Below are 16,548 nucleotides of genomic sequence, written 5' to 3'. Positions count from 1 at the left end.
TTAATAGAATTTTTATTAAATACCCAACCTGGAATGGGAGATAAGGCAGCCATCATCAAGGTTATTTATAAGAGCTGAAGAAGGAGAAGAAGACGTAATCTTTCTGGACTTTCTCTTCTCTAGCTCTTCCACCTCCATGGCCCGCCTTTGCCTTACGAAAAGTATATTTTTTTTCCTAAGATATTAACTATGGTATGCAATGAACAATAAACCGACACGACAGTCAGACACGAGTTAGTACTTCGGTTGGTTCTTTGAGTTTAGCTGAACTGCTTAATTAAACCCAATCGGGATTTATAGGCCAAAATTTGGACAAAGATTTCAGGGTCTTAAACCCAACTTTTTGTAAAACTGCTTAGCAAGCTAACATGTTGTTGAAAAAGCCCATGATCCTAATGGCTTTATTACACATTTTGTTAAGGTGGATGACAGATTGCTGGAGATGCATGTTATAAAAGATTGGGAGAAACATTTTCTCAGAGTTTTTATTTCTTTTTCTTATTTTAAAGATTTAATTTTTAATGTTTGGTTATACCCCTCTAACTTTGGACAAGTGACAACATAGCAAGTCATTTGAGAAGCACCCACAAGCAATCCTTCGTTTTCCATTGTCCGGGTGGTCATTGAATGACCAATGTCTTGAAAGACCTACAACCTCTCGATTTTTCTGAAAAGGTTTTGGTCATTCACTCCTATAAATAGACTACCCACTCTTCAAAGCATTCGCTTTTTTTAATGTGAATATTTCTCTTAATTGGGAGAATATTTGATACATGGGTGTATAAGTCTCATTAATCATCGTTTAATAATATGACATTGCATCATTAAATAAAAAAGTATTTTTTTTAAAATAAATACTGATAATTTTATTTAAACATACTTAAATAATTATTAATTATAAATAAATGCTAAAATCGAAACCCTAAATTTGAGACCCTAGATCCTAAACTCCTAAACCTAAGATCCTAAACCCGGGAGTTATTAATATTTATTTATAAGTTCTCCATTATTTTTTGTTTTATTTGATGATGATGTGACATGTTATTATTCACTGATGGTACATAAAATTATTACACCGACGGTGCATAAAATATTGTTCCATTATATTTTCTTTTATATTGTTAATAACAATTACCTAAAGGTAAAAATTCTAATTACATTGTTTATATGACTGAATTAAAATGCTTATTAATTCAAAACATTAAGACTAGTTTGAAATTTGCAAAAAAGAAGTTGTAGACTTCAGTTTTGATGGCTGTCGGCCTAAAAATATGACACCTTAAGGCCTGGCTCTTGTTGTCGTCTATTGGGGGCCAAAACTTTTAGATAAACAGCGACTCCACTGGGGATCGAACCCAGAATCTCTGGTTCCGTAGACCAGCGCCTTATCCATTGGGCCATGGAGTCCTTGTTGCACCGACGACGAGTATACTCATATTTATTAAATATGTTGATGTCAGCAAGATGCATAGACAAACCAAACCAGAGAAACTAGAATTCTTTCCCAGCTTTTAACTAAAAAAATAATGTTTAATATTATTTTCTTTTAAGGTTTTTTTTAATTATATACATATTCATCACTCTTACTTTTCACCCAACAACTCTGATAATAAAATATTTAAAAATTCATCCAAACCTAAATTTTTCATAACAAAACTCAAATTTTGGAGAACTTATTTTCCGTTTTTAAACTTCGATTTTGATTCATTTATCATCCCGATTCAAAACTCATGTATTATTTTTTCTAAAAATAACTTTTTTCAATCGTTTTTATATACTTTGTATAAAATAATTAATGTTGAGTGAACTTTTATAACGAAAAATAAACTCAAATAAAGTATGAAATCCGAAAACTACGAAGAAAGTGAGTAGAAGAAAAATGGTAAGAGAATTGTAAAGAAAAATTAACTAACAATTAAAAAATGCATTAAAAGAAAAGAAAGAATCCTGAGGAGGGCGGGTGTGTAAAAGAATTGAAAAGTTTTAATTTAATTTAATTTTTTATAATTAAATTAAATTAAAAATTTTTATTTTTATTTTTATTTAAAAGTATCATGTGTCATAAAATAATTGGTTAATAGATTTTTTTTGATGACTTGGGGTAATTTGAGTATCAGAATATAATTGAGGTACCAGCTTGGGAAAAAGAGTATAATTTAATTAACATTTTGTGATTTAAGTTTATATATATATATATATTTACATAATTTGGTTCCTCTATTTTTGTAACATCATTAATTATTCTAAATAATTAATAATTATGCTGACATCAATTTTTCTTAAGAACATTATTCTAACAAAAAAATTATTTTTCATGAAGAATTCTAATGAGGTTTTAAAAAAAATAAAAATCTATATCATTATTTTTAACGTAATTATTACAGTTACATACTACCAAGTAATTTTTTTTTTAATTTCAAAATATTAAATAAGTGAATTTAATAAAAGAATTATAACGGTGTTAATAATACAAATTTTATGTAATTATTCTCCTCACATCGTATATGTACCATAATGTTGTAAATACTTGCCAAATTGCTATCATAAAATAATTTTAAAAAAAAATCAATTGAACACCAAAGCAAAATATCTAATTGAATCTAGACCTGTCCATGGGCTGGGCAGCCCGGCCCGGCCCGACGGCCTGTTCGAAATATGGGAGGGTTCGGGTAAAAATATAGGCCTGAAATATGGGCTTGGGCAAAAAAACAAGGCTCGTTTAAAAAATAGGCCGAGCCTCGGGCACCACTTTTTTGCCCGGGCCCGGCCCGAATATAATAAATATATATTTTTTATTTTTATTTTTTAATTTCAAAATACTTTTAAAATAATTTTATTTTTAATTTTTTATTTTTAAAATAATTTTTTAATGTTTTTTAAAAAATGGGCCGGGCCAGGCCGAGCTATGGCTTATGATATTTTTCCCGGGCGGGCATGGGCAAAATTTCAGGCCCATATTTCGGGCCGGGCCGGGCCCGAGCCTAGGAGGCGGGCCGAAAATTTTTCGGGTCTGACCCGAACCCGGCCCGGCCCATGGACAGGTCTAATTGAATCCTTCGAATTATGAATTGCACTTCATTAAGACCTTGAAATAAAGTTTTCTATCAAGCCTTTGATGGATCGTTAAGTGATGACGCAATGGCTTAAATTAAACATTTTAATTATTTTAGAAGGGTTTAATTGATTTCTTAAATTATTTTATGTTGATTTTTTAATATTTAAGCCTAAAATTGAATAAAATATTACAAAAATTTTAAAAAATTATTAGAAAATATATAAAAATATAATTATAAAGAATTTAAAAATATATAAAAATGTTAATTTTTTTAATAACTTTTAAATTTTTTGTAAAATTTTAAAAATTATAAAATTAAGATATTGAACCGTTTATTAAATTCAATTTTTAAAAATAATTTTAAATATGTATATATATATATGTGAGTGATATGTTAATAAAATTTAATAATTATTAAATGGGCCAACAAAAAAAAAAAATTGTAACCCAACGGATTTTAACTTCGAACTGACCTTATTTTCTCAGCGGCCGCCCCCTCCCTGGAAAAACATCAGGTAGGCCTTACTGTGTTTCCCTTCGTCTTGTTCCGTATCACTTTTCTCAACTTGGGTTTTTAAATTTTATGCATGTCATCTAAGTTTGAGTTTGACATGGCGGTGTATCTATGATATGGTGTTTGTGTTGTTTTTCGTATTTTGATTTAATACTTATTTATATGCTGCTCAGGAATTTGGTTTGTTGACCTTTATTCATCAGGTTTTTGTTTGTTTTTTATTCTGAACCTTTGAAAGAGGGAAAACATGAGTTTGATATCTCAAAACCCAGTGTCTAGAAACAAGGTGAAGTTTAAAAGGGATGATGAAGTGGTTTCGATTAATGGAGATATCAATGATACTGAGAATGGGTTGGAATCTGATTTTGAAATCTCTAAGTTGAAAAAGAGAAAGAAAGAAAAAGAAAATCAGATTGAGGTTGAGCAGGAGAAAGAAATTAAAAAGCTTGAAAGTTTTCTTTTCGGGTCGATTTATTCCCCCCTTGAATTTGGTAAACAAGTGGAGGAAAAAGCTCACGATGTTGTTGCTGAAGACGGTTCTGCTTTGTTCTTCTTGGACAGTTCCACGAACGATGTGGAGTTGTCTGAGGAAAGTGATTATGAGCAGAAGACTTGTAAGGAAAGGAAAGCTGCTTGGGTGGATGAGGAGGAGGAAAGAACCGTGATAAACATAGCTAAGGTCAATAGGTTGAGGAAGTTGAGGAAAGAAGAGGATGAGAGTGTGATTTCTGGTTTGGAGTATGTTTCGAGATTGAGGGCTCAACATGCTAAGCTGAACCCCGGGACAGAATGGGCCAAGCTAGATTCAGGGTTAAGGAACGATCATGGTTATGATGATGAATCATCAGATGAAGAAAAGGGTGTAGTGGCAGCTTCTGGTTATGGAAACGGTGAAGTTATTGATGATATTCTTAGAACAAATGAAGATCTTGTGGTGAAGAGTAGGGTTAAATTGTTGCCAGGGCTTCTTGAGTATTCGAGACTCGTGGATGCAAATGCTGAGGAACCTTCCAATGGCCCGATAAATTCAGTTCAGTTCCACAGGAATGCTCAGTTACTACTTGCTGCTGGATTGGATCGAAGGATCAGGTTTTTCCAGATCGATGGTAAACGGAATACCAAAATACAAAGTGTTTTTCTTGAAGATTGTCCGATTCGTAAGGCATCTTTCATGCCTGATGGTTCCCAGGTCATTATAGCAGGGAGGAGGAAGTTCTTCTACTGTTTTGATTTAGTGAAAGGAAAAGTTGATAAAATAGGGCCACTGGTTGGTAGGGAGGAAAAAAGCTTGGAAGTTTTTGAGATTTCCCCCGATTCTAGCACAATTGCGTTTTTGGGAAATGAAGGTTATATCTTGTTGGTTTCATCCAAAACAAAGGAGCTGATTGGAGCACTTAAGATGAACGGAACAGTCCGCTCTCTAGCTTTTGCTGATAACGGGAACCGATTATTGAGCTCTGGCGGGGATGGAGAAGTCTACCATTGGGACTTGAGAACTAGAACATGCATCCATAAGGCTGTTGATGAAGGCTGCATTAATGGTACGGCTCTTTGTACATCACTGAATGGAAGAATGTTTGCCGCTGGTTCTGATAGCGGGATAGTGAACGTTTACAATAGGGATGAATTTTTGGGAGGTAAAAGGAAACCAATCAAGACCGTCGAGAATCTAACCACCAAAGTCGATTTTATGAAGTTTAATAGTGATGCTCAAATACTAGCTATCTGTTCTACCATGAAGAAAAACAGTTTAAAGCTGATACATGTCCCATCATTTACAGTCTACTCTAATTGGCCTCCACTGAATAAGAACTTACAGTATCCCCGCTGTCTGGATTTCAGTCCTGGTGGTGGTTTCATGGCTGTTGGAAACGCCGCCGGCAAAGTGCTACTATACAAGTTGCATCACTACAATCATGCATAGAGTGGATCTTTACCCCTCTTAACTTGTTTGAAGCATCATTTATTCTTGTAAGGTGAGTTCATTCAGCTGCAGTATAGTTTCAATCGTCCTCTCTGGTGGATGAACAACCTTTCTTTTCGTTAATTCGATCTTTTGGGTTTTGCCTTTACTTATAAGGAATGATCAAAGAGCTTAAGTTTTGGACACAGTAGCTTCAAACATGTTCTTAGTGTGAACTTTTTGGTTGTTCTAGTTTTTTTCTGATCTCTGTTGTAATTTCTCTTAGTGATATCTTATTTAACAATTTTGCCTTGCTTTATTGAATATTTGGAGACTACTCTTTTTGTTTTTTATCATCAAGATACTGGGGTCATAACGGGGAGGGGGATGACAGGGTTTAAAGCTCTAATCATTATTCCAAGCAAGTTTTGGCAATATTTGGTGATAATCTTTTTTTGGAATTATCCTAATATTGGGTTTTTGATGTCTAAGGTTAGACTTCACATATATCAGCTATATTCTTGCTTGCTAATATGATTGTGCTCTGTATTGCATATTTTGTAATGATTAATTTTTTTATATAATACACGATCACACATACACTACGCTACTATACAGGTGAACTTGGGGATCAAACCATGCTCTCAAGTATGGATAAACGAATTTATTTTGATTATAATTGATTCGGACATGCATTTTTTAGTAAAAAGAAAAGCCAAAATCTTCATCCAAGATGACATTTGGGAGTTCCCCGACCATAAAAGTGAGATTCTTTCTTTCTGTGGAGAAAAATGGTTTATGTAGTGACTCTTAACATGTGACATCCAATACATACAGAACTCAACATTGCTCCATTGCTTATGCAAAGGTAACCTGTGCTTTTCTATACTTGGGCAAATAATTATATAAAGCAAGACTGAAGAAAAACTACTGAAGGTTTAAAAATGTGTATATTTATTTTGTTTGAATAGATAAAATTAATACGGTTTTTAATTGATTAAAAGAAATGATTGATTATGTTGATTTTTAATTATATTTTTTTATAAAATAATTTAAATAAAAAGTAATAGAATAAAAATATCCCCAAATAGGGGTAAATAAAAACTCTGAATTGAATAATTATTCGGTAGAAATGGAATAGAGAGATAATATGAATTACATGGTTTGGTTGATTAAATAGAATGGTCGGATACTGTAAAGTTGAAGGAATAAGTAAATAATAAGAATAGAAATAACATTATTACCCTTAAATAAATAATATTTGTTTATTATTTCAATTATATAAATTTAATTTAATTATATTGAACAATAAATTAAAAATATAAAAATATAAAATTTGCCTTTAATGAAAATATAATATTTTAATTTTAATTAATATAAAATATTTTACTTTTTCGTTTTTTAATTAATATAAAATATTAAAATTATATAATAACGATAACATAATATTTATTTTTATTCTATCTTTTCAAATAAATTCTCCCTGTTACATGGTGATACGACAAGAAGATATGGAGGAGAGAGTGGTGATAGCGATGGAGGTCAGTTCACCTAGCCGGGGCGAAAAGCTGAAGGTTATTGAGAGTGGAGACGAAGATAGTAAAGGTAAGTTGGCAGAGTATAGGCTTGGTATTTTAGCGAGTCGATCCCTTCTTCATTGTTCTTAGAAGTATTTATAGGCGAGGGTTTCGTGTAAGATAGTGTTAATGAGTCAAACTTGCTATTTAGTCATCATTGCGGAACACGTAGGTGGTGTTTTCGGTAAGATGAGGATGTCTATGATAAGACAAATCTTGTCATTCATTCTGACTAGATGGAATAGGGCAGTAGATCCCATGTGGTGTTTAGTGACAAAAGACTTTACGTTTTTTATGAAGACTCTAAGACTCAGACAACATATGACTTGTACTTGTCCAGATGGTCATCCCGGGAGGGAAAATTTGCAGGTGACCTCCTGGTTCACTGGTGATAGACTTACTGTTTCGTGCCTTTCTGGCTTGTCACGTGTCTTAACACAGATGAGGATATAACAATATTCCCCTTTTTCAAGTTTAGAGGAGGGTTATAAAGTGGCCTTCCTCGAGACGTTCTAATCCATTAACTTTCTCCTTTACAGGTTGTTCCAGATAGTGACATTGTTTTACAGTGAAATGTTATATCAAAACCTTTTAGATTCTACAATAAATGTATTTTGAAGACGGCATTTGTAAGGAGTCGTGATAATGATAAATAACCACCTTTTGGAATGGGTGGTGAGTTGCCATTGAACGTTGTTTATTCTTCAAAACGATTCGTTTTATGAGGCAGGTCTATATATTCTTTGGGTTTTTTCCTTTTGAGCTTATTTTGCCTCCTTTTATTTTGAAATTTCTACAACTACTATGAATTGTTTTTTTTTTGTTGCTTTTCTGCAACGATTTTTGCATTTCAAGGGTTTGTTTGCTTCGATTTGCCATGCGGTGCTTCTTCTTTGCCATTGTTAGAGTTATTTTTTACTTTTTTGCAAGAAAAAAAAATGATCATTAGGGGAGATGAATGGCCTGGCAAAACCTAAGGCAAGGATGATGATCATATTGGTCGTGCTCTTGGAAGAGCTGAGGAAGAGTCAAAAAACAACATCAACAAAGTTTGACTGGGCTACTGCAGCAAAGTCTGAGAGAGGATGAAAGCTGAAAATTAAAGGGAAGTTGCAAGAGTATAGGCTCGGTATCTTGGAAAGTCAATCTCTTTTTCATCATTCTTAGAAGTATTTATAAGTGAGAGTTCCGTGTAATATGGTGTTAATATATTAAATTTGTCATTTAGTCATCATTACGAAACACATGGAGATGTCTTTGATGGGACGAGAATATTTATGACGGGACAAATCCTGTTATTCATTTTGACTTGATAAAATAATACAGTTGTGCTTACGTGGTGTTTGGTAACCAACAATTTCACGTTCTCAATGCAGACTTTGAAACTCGAAATAGCCTAGACTTGTTGGGATGATCATCCTAAGAGAGAAAACTTGTAGGTGACCTCCATATTCGTTGGTTTCAAGCTTATTGTTTGGGGGCCTTTATGGCTTACCGCATGTCTTGATGTAAATGGGGCATAACACCTACAAAATTCTCTGTTCTCGTTCATCCATTACTTCTCTCTACTTACCTCACGTCTCCCTATCTTTTCATCTTCTTCCTTTGTTCTCCATCAAATTGAAGAACCAACCTAGAAATAGCTTCATTTAAGGAAAAAAAAAAACCTAAAAGTAGCCATTAACCCAGTTATTTGCCGCCAGCCGCCGTGACCTCGTTGTGATCCGTTGTCTGTCGTCCATCCCAAACTCAGAAAACACCTCTTGAAGCTTCCTCTCTATCTCCTATTTTTCAAAATTCCAATTTTTTAAAGGTCTCCCAAAATATCTCATGATTTCAAACTACTTTTATTTTGCTCCTCTACACGCTTGACTTCTTTTATATGCTGTTCCTCCACTCTCTAAATTTGAAACATCAATTCCTTTTGTAGCTATCTAATTTGAAACTTTAGAGAAAGAAGTTCTCTTTTGATTTTTCTTTTTAACAAAAGGATGGTCTTTGCATGTTTAAATAAATTCTAATTTTGATCTTTTGATAACAATTAATTATATTTTTGCATGCATTTGATACTAGCTAAAATATTTTGAGAATCGGGTTTAGGCCATATTAGTTGCTCCTGTTGTAATAAATCATTGGTTGGGAAATTTTCCAGAGAACTTAAGGAAGAGACATGGAGTCGACTCAGTGGTCTACCAGTGGGAGAATGAGATACTTGAACATGTTAGGTTTTTTTTCCCTTATGCAGAAGCTGTTTGGAAAGTTTCAACGTTGGGTTACAGTCCAAGTAAAGAGGGGTTTAAAGGATTCACACATTGGTGGTTGGAGATTTTTAATTGGTTCGGAAAATGGGTTGTGGCCTAAAGTTGGTTTGATTGCTAAAACTTGTTGGTCCCTTTGGAAGGCATGGAACGAGTTGATCTTTGACAACTGTGCTTGCTACCCGGTTGTGACTTGGAATGGGATTCGGGTTCTCAAATGACTGGTATTGCAGCAATTGCAAGAGATTCCAACGGAAAAATTCTTGACGAAATCAACGCACTTGTTCGAACTAAATCCGTACAAGTACCTGAGGCTTTGGCTTTAAGGCTTGGTTCGGTTCTTGCAAAAAGATGGCAATGGGAATCCATTATCTTTGAATCTGACAACAAGGAGCTGATTCGCTCTGTGAAGAACAAATCTTTTAACTGTTGGGGATCACTCGCCATTGAACAAGATATTGTCTCTTTGTTAAATTCTGTTTCTGCTTGCTTGGACTGCTAATAAAGCAGTGGATTGGATTGCTCAATGTACTAGAAAAGGAATTTGCCCTCTAGACTGAGTTTCTTCTGTACCGTCTTTTCTTTCTAGTTTGCTGGAAAGGGATGCTCTTGTTTCTAACCTATTAATGGAGATGTTCTTATGTCAAAAAAAGAAAAAGAAAAAAGATTTGTCCTTTGTTTGTGATAGCATACCCTATGCCACGTACAACCATAGACATTGCTGCTAAGCATCCATGAGCATGCGTCATCAAAGTGGGTGCCCTACTTTCTTACTATCATACATTTATGATAAGGAATTTATTTAGAAAAATCTAATATCATTTATAAATTTGTCACATGATAAGGAATTACAAAGAAAGATGTTTCATGGGGATTACAAATACCCAAAGAATAAAAGAATAGTTTAAACAAACTAAGCAAATAGATCTAAGTTTGATAGTGTTGAGCGTGTTGTTGTAGAATGGGTGATTCCAAACCCCTTGAGGATGGCGATGAAGACGAAGATGGGGATGGCTCAACACCTTGAGGTAAATCGGAAATGGAGGCGAGAAGACGACGAATGGACAAGGAACGAGGGGGCTTGAAGCTTAATGATGTCATCATCATCTTGTCATCGGAGAAGACATTGGAGGATTTAGAAAGGATGAGATAGACCAGCGCTTGAACAATGAGGAACATGAGAACCTTGAGTGATGATGAATCTGCCATTGACATCTCTACTTCCATGGTTTCTTCAACAACTTAATAGGATTTGTGGTGATGAGGAATTGGGATGTTTTACAAGGTGTTTAGAGTTGGAAAATATGAAGATCAAATGGAAAGGGAGGGTGGATTTATAGTATAGAGATAGGGAGGAAGAAGATTGGAAGGCGGGCATGTTTGACTTGTAGCCGACGCCTCCACCGGAACTCATATTTTGACTACACCCCCCATTTGGTTGACCTACTTCTCACTTCCACGTTATTATTTAATTCAAGTCGTCTGGTCTTCGGTGCTTTCAGTTTCCTACTTACCTTTTTGGATGCACGTTATTATTTAGGCTAAATTGATAGAATGTGTAAATATTGAGAGTTAAATTTATTTAATTTTTTAGGATTAGAACTAAATTAATAGAATGTGTAAACATTTGAAAGCTAATTTATCATTATGTCAATAAAAAAAGTTCACATTAGTGGTTAGTGACTTAATCGAAAAGTTAATTGACTAAAATAGAAATACTCTCATAGTTGGGTGGCTATCTATGTAATTTATCCAATAAATAAATAAAACTAAAATAATTGACAATTTAAAAACAAAAAGAAATTCCACCTCTTTTGCCACGTGTCAAACATACATTAGTTATTTCTACCATCCAGTAATTTGTATTATGTCACATTGGACCCAAAAAAAAATCTTAAATATCAAATTAGAAAAGGAAAATGTTAAATTTATATATAAAAATATTATATTAAGTGTTTTAAATATTGAAATTTGAATATAAAATTTATAATAAATGCTAAAATTTAGATGGAACTTTAATGATTTTATTGTTTAGAAGTAAAAAGTATGAATCAATTAAATAGAAAATTAAAGAATGAATTATATTTAATACATTTTTTAAAGGGTATTAAAAAATTAAAAAGAAAAATAGGAGTTAATGCCACCATCAAAATTCTAAATTCAACACATCAACGAGGTCTTAATGTAGACATCTTTTCTCTCGTCGAATGAACTTGCTCTTTTTATTATTTTACTTTATAGAGGGAAAATTCCACAAAACTTATCAATTGGTCGGTTACCACCGACTTAAAAAGTTGGCAATTTATAAACATTGTAGCAATATTGATTTCGAAAGATCGATTCTTTCTTCATCATTCCTCAATGTATTTATAGGAGAGATTCATTTATCCACTGGTATAACGTGGTTGGATAAGCTTTCAATCCTGCCAAATATGTAAAGGATATCTTTGAGCATATATCATAGGACCTTATTATTATGAGGTTGTTGCACCTACACAGACTCCTTATTATATTAGGAGTGTGTTCACACTTAGAGAATGTTCATACCTAAAAGCACGTGAATGACTTCTTTTGAGAAGAATGAGTGATCTTACCTAGAGGTGTTAAAGTGGGTGGCCTATCGAGGCATTACCTCAAATGGAGTTTGAATGACAGAAGGGCATAACAATGAAGTTAAATCCAATGTGATTAAAAATAATGGTGATGGTGAGGTTAAACATTGTAACAGTGAAATTGAGTTCTATAGCAGTAAGATTTAAACTTATGATAAAAATATATATTTAAATTTAAACACAACCATAATGATAATTTAAGAATATAAAATAACTATAAAAGATATTACATTAAATTTTTCTACATGTAAAATAATTAACCAACTATTTCTCTATCATCAAAAGAAAAAGGGAGAGGAAATTAACCTCTGTGGTTAAATTGGTTGACTCTGAGATTTTTTGTAACATCACCTTCAGTCTTACATTTTTTTCCTTCACTTTATCCACATAAGCTTTTGCAGATTCAAGTTCATCCCTTAATCAATATAATTATATATTTTTTTCATTAATCATATATTAGAGGTTAGGACTTTCAAAATTTTGAAATTTGAAATTTTATTTTTATTTTCCTAATTTTAACTAAAAACAATTAACCTTGCTTTTAAAAAAAAGTTATAGACCGGAACAAATTTGGTAACATTTAGCACAATGGCAGGTGGCGGTTGGTAAAGTGGAGAAAGGGAAATGTGGTTGATGATAAGGTTCAACAAAAAAAATAAATTGAGAGAATTTTAGAGAGAACTTTGAGAGTTAGAATGTCAAGTGCAAAAAGTCCTTTCACTAGTTGTGAAATGCTTCTATCTATAGTGTCTAGAAAATGAGAGTTACAAAGTTGACAATTAATAGGAATAATGGAATAAATTTTAGTTACAATGGAATTAATGGTTAAGAGGAGATGATGAAGAGTTTTGTTGGTGTTGATGATGGAAAATAGTGAAGAAGAGCCTAGGAAAAGGTTAAAAGGAAAACCTCTTAACTACCTCCATATATGATCCACCAAGCCAGACTCTCTGAAACATCGCAAGAGTGAAGATAACCCAATAATCTTGCCATTTTCCGGGTTACTTCCATTTCTTCCACTTTGGTGAAACACCTTTCGTGGAACATCTCTTGAAACACAAGATGATAGTTGTTTTTGGATAATGGTTATTATGACTTGTTCCAAAAGTGAATTGCTTTCAACGTAGTTGTTTTTGGATAATGGTTATTATGACTTGTTCCAAAAGTGAATTGCTTGTAAAGGTTATTCCGAACTTTAGTTGTTCTTAACAAGAATTGTTTTCAAATAACTACACTGGATGACAATCATTCTAACTAAAGCCTTGTTCTGAACATAGCAATTCTTGAACAATAGTTGTATACCTATTGTAAACAAGAGTTATTGTTTCGAAAGAGATATTAAATGAAATGAAAATGCTAGTAGTCCTACTTAAGTAGCACAATTTTCTGAAATATAATAGTATTATCTTTTCAAAAAATAAAATGTTAATAGCCAAAACTGGGAATCTACAGCGGTCAAAAACAAAGCTTGAAAAGAGAAAAACTACCCTCTTCACGACGCTGGAAGCCGAGGAAAAGAAAGTGGGCGAGAATTGTAATTATAATGCTGAGAACTGAAGAGGGAGGAGTAACAGAGTAATGAAGGAAGAATTATTGCTCTGCTAGTGCTTAATACTTAAGGTTGTAGATAGGCCATCGCCTCTGCTACCAAAGGATTTACGGTGCTCTCGTTTTGATGCATGCATGCCGCCTTAAACTGCTCTGCTCTTCTCTTCATGCTCTCTGTCAATCATCCCCGCACTTGCTTTATATTTAAATTTAAAGGTGTTCTTTAATTACCAAGTAAAAGATGTAATCTTTTCCTCTCCCATCCAAATCCAACCATATATGTAACTATTAGTCTAATCCCTACCTCAGTTATTTATAGTAGAATTCCAACAACATTCCTTTTAGTTATGAAAGTATTTGGTCAATATCGACATACATACTAATTCTGCGATTCATCAAAAAGGATCATTTGTTCTAAAAGTCATAGTTACATAGATGTTTAGACATTGTTCCCATACCATTGGTTGCATGTTATTACCATTCCCATCTCTTCCATCAAAATTTGGCTTCAACAAACGCCCTTGAAACCTCAACACAAAGATGGGGGTTGCTGGATGCAAATTCTTCATACTTCTGCGACGAAACTATGCTCTTCATGTTCCGGACGATGAAGTTCAAAGTTGTTTCCTTCAGTTTCTTCTTCGAATACAAATTCGATAAATCTAAAATATCGAGAGCGTTCGATGCATTCAAGGAATTCAGCATGTATCGCTCGCACGACTCCTGTAAGTACGGAATCTCATACTTATCAGCTGCAGCACATAACGCATAAACATGCTTCTTAAACTTATCGGCAGGCAAATCCCCAGTGTAAAGAAACTCTAGGAGGGACTCGAGCTCTTCGGTGCTTAACTCTGATAGTGTCATCGTATCAGTATCGGTCGGTGGAGCCTTGAAGTTGTCTGAGCTTAGTATGTTCTTAAAGATTTCTGATCTTGCTGCCTACACATCGGTCAATCCATGATCAATGTTTCAGTCCGAAGGGTCAAAGCAACATAATCTGAGAAAGAAATAGTTAGGGCCTGTTTAGTGTTTACCAGTAAAGATCTGTGAGCTGAAATGCAGGGGCCATTGTTAGGCTTAAGCTTTATATCGGTGTGAATTTGGTCCTTGAAAGCCACCATAAATCCACTTAAGAAACTTATTCTCTTTCTCAAATCATCTTCAGTATCCGTCAATGGTTTCTTGAAATATAGACAGAAACAGAGTAAAACAAGATTGACAAGGATATCGCAAAATTTGGAAAAGAGAAAAAGACATTATTACCTCGTTCACGGGTGTAGTGACAGTTGACTTTGCGCTGAGATAAGCAAAGAAAGAAAACAGTAAATCGCGGAGGGAAATCCCTTAAACTCACTTTTTTGGACGCCGTGAGGCAATTGGTTAACACTTGTGTTAGCTAACAAGCAACGCAGGGGGCCTATCAAATATTTCAACAACAAAGAAAACAGACAACAGACGTGGATAATTCAACAAACATAAGCTTATTAACCCCTTATATGCATGTAATTATCTATTTCTTTCAAAAAAAAAAAAAGGCAACAAGAAGAGGGTGATTAAAGCAGCAGCGACGGGTTACAAAATGTAGCAGCAGAAAGTTAGAAAGATGGGTATAAATACCTTCTACGGGAGAAAGAAGAAGGGTATAAACACCTACGGGAGAAAGAAGAAGGGTTTAAACACCTTCTACGGGAGAATGAAGAAGGGTATAAATACCTTCTACTGGGTGATGATTGGAAAGGATTTGGAGCCCCCCAACCAGCAGTTGTTCCTACAGACATAGACAACATTAGCTAAAATAGAAGTTGATGAAAATTTTTGCAAGACATGTTGTGAGGTTGTAAGGGAAAACCAGATAAGCTTGAAGTTGATGAAGGGAGTCCAGAGAATAAGCTTGAACCGGAGGAGGCAGAAGATGAAAAGACGAATGGGTTGATTGATGGAGTAGAAGATGAAGAGCCGAAGCTTGAACTGGAGAAGGCAGGAGTTGATGAGCCGAATGGAGACGACATTTCTTTCTCTTTTTTATTTCCAAAACAATAACTGGTGGTGGGAGCTTTTATAAGTGAAACTCCATGTTAAAATATGAAATAAGTATTTGTATTTTTCATAAATTTAGAATTTAGTCACATTATACTTTTAATTTTAAAATTTTATTCTCTTTATTTTTCAGATTTCAAAATTTAGGTTAAAATATTAACATCTTTTGTTTGATTTTACATTGAAACTAAAAATATGTCTTAAGTGCATGTACTGTTCACAAATTTAGAATTTACTCACATTATATAAAAAGAAGCATAATGTGCTTCAACGCACTCAAACCCACATCCTCCTATACTAATAATAATGTTGACGCCAATTGAGTCACCGTAATAGGTGTTGAGCATAATTGACATTATCATTATTGTCAGTATAAGAGAATGTGAGTTCGAATGCGCTGAAACACACTAATGCTGATGCTTAACATTAATGTACTCTTCACGAATTTGAAATTTAATCACGTTATATATATTTGGATTGGATTAATTTCAATTATACATTTTACCCAAAATGATACTCAACACCATCTTTTAATAGCTTTAGTTTCACATTGGACCCAAAAAAAAATCTTAAATATCAAATTAGAAAAAGAAAATGTTAAATTTATATATAAAATATTATATTAAGTGTTTTAAATATTGAAATTTGAATATAAAATTTATAATAAATGCTAACATTTAAATGGAACTTTAATGATTTTATTGTTTAGAAATAAAAAGTATGAATCAATTAAATAGAAAATTAAAGAATGAATTATATTTAATACTTAAAAATTAAAAAGAAAAATAGGAGTTAATGCCACCATCAAAATTCCAAATTCAACACTTGAACGAGGTCCTAATGTAGACATCTTTTCTCTCGTCGACTGAACTTGCTCTTTTTATTGTTTGACTTCATAGAGAGAAAATTCCATAAGACTTATCAATTGGTCAGTTACTACAGTCTTAAAAAGTTGGCAATTTATAAACATTGTAGGAGTATTGATTCCAGAGAGATTCATTTATTCACTGGTATAACGTGGTTGAATAATCATTCAATCCC

The 16,548-nt window shown here is 33.4% G+C and overlaps 3 protein-coding genes and 1 non-coding gene across 6 annotated transcripts; 1 reads left to right on the top strand and 3 right to left on the bottom strand.

The window, feature by feature from the left end:
* Positions 1 to 1,334: 1,334 nt before the first annotated feature.
* TRNAR-ACG (transfer RNA arginine (anticodon ACG)) lies at positions 1,335 to 1,407 on the bottom strand. Its single transcript has one exon. It is a non-coding gene; the product is annotated as a tRNA-Arg (tRNA).
* A 2,068-nt stretch (positions 1,408 to 3,475) lies between these two features.
* LOC107936215 (U3 small nucleolar RNA-associated protein 18 homolog) lies at positions 3,476 to 5,796 on the top strand. Of its 3 annotated transcripts, none has more exons than XM_016868908.2 (2): positions 3,476 to 3,570; positions 3,773 to 5,796. In XM_016868908.2, exon 2 carries the CDS (start codon positions 3,817 to 3,819, stop codon positions 5,491 to 5,493), a length of 1,677 nt encoding a protein of 558 aa, XP_016724397.2. In that variant the 5' UTR covers positions 3,476 to 3,570; positions 3,773 to 3,816; the 3' UTR covers positions 5,494 to 5,796. The 3 variants fall into 3 exon arrangements, with proteins under 3 accessions (XP_016724397.2, XP_016724398.2, XP_016724395.2); XM_016868909.2 differs by having other exon boundaries at positions 3,477 to 3,570; positions 3,808 to 5,796; XM_016868906.2 differs by having other exon boundaries at positions 3,491 to 3,570; positions 3,743 to 5,796.
* Positions 5,797 to 10,108: 4,312 nt separating this feature from the next.
* Positions 10,109 to 10,608, bottom strand: LOC121216225 (uncharacterized). Its single transcript, XM_041091632.1, has one exon. It carries the CDS (start codon positions 10,532 to 10,534, stop codon positions 10,235 to 10,237), a length of 300 nt encoding a protein of 99 aa, XP_040947566.1. The 5' UTR covers positions 10,535 to 10,608; the 3' UTR covers positions 10,109 to 10,234.
* Positions 10,609 to 13,791: 3,183 nt separating this feature from the next.
* Positions 13,792 to 15,494, bottom strand: LOC107936194 (BTB/POZ domain-containing protein At3g56230). Its single transcript, XM_016868875.2, has 5 exons — positions 15,320 to 15,494; positions 15,184 to 15,238; positions 14,734 to 14,767; positions 14,505 to 14,651; positions 13,792 to 14,409 (listed from the first exon to the last, which is right to left on the bottom strand). Exons 1-5 carry the CDS (start codon positions 15,477 to 15,479, stop codon positions 13,963 to 13,965), a joined length of 843 nt encoding a protein of 280 aa, XP_016724364.1. The 5' UTR covers positions 15,480 to 15,494; the 3' UTR covers positions 13,792 to 13,962.
* Between the last annotated feature and the right edge of the window lie 1,054 nt (positions 15,495 to 16,548).

Source organism: Gossypium hirsutum, chromosome D04, assembly GCF_007990345.1.
Source record: "Gossypium hirsutum isolate 1008001.06 chromosome D04, Gossypium_hirsutum_v2.1, whole genome shotgun sequence".
NCBI lineage: Eukaryota > Viridiplantae > Streptophyta > Magnoliopsida > Malvales > Malvaceae > Gossypium > Gossypium hirsutum.
The sequence above is the reverse complement of the archived record's forward strand: the minus strand, read 5'-3'. Positions and strand labels throughout refer to the sequence as shown.

What these genes read in the sequence shown, in the direction of transcription:
- LOC121216225 (XM_041091632.1), bottom strand. Translation starts at nt 10,534, where the DNA reads ATGGAAGTAGAGATGTCAATGGCAGATTCATCATCACTCAAGGTTCTC.
- LOC107936194 (XM_016868875.2), bottom strand. Translation starts at nt 15,479, where the DNA reads ATGTCGTCTCCATTCGGCTCATCAACTCCTGCCTTCTCCAGTTCAAGC. An exon ending in TCACTACACCCGTGAACGAG is followed by an intron (nt 14,652 to 14,733) that starts GTAATAATGTCT and finishes CTATATTTCAAG; the next exon opens with AAACCATTGACGGATACTGA. An exon ending in CAGCTCACAGATCTTTACTG is followed by an intron (nt 14,410 to 14,504) that starts GTAAACACTAAA and finishes ACCGATGTGTAG; the next exon opens with GCAGCAAGATCAGAAATCTT.
- LOC107936215 (XM_016868908.2), top strand. Translation starts at nt 3,817, where the DNA reads ATGAGTTTGATATCTCAAAACCCAGTGTCTAGAAACAAGGTGAAGTTT.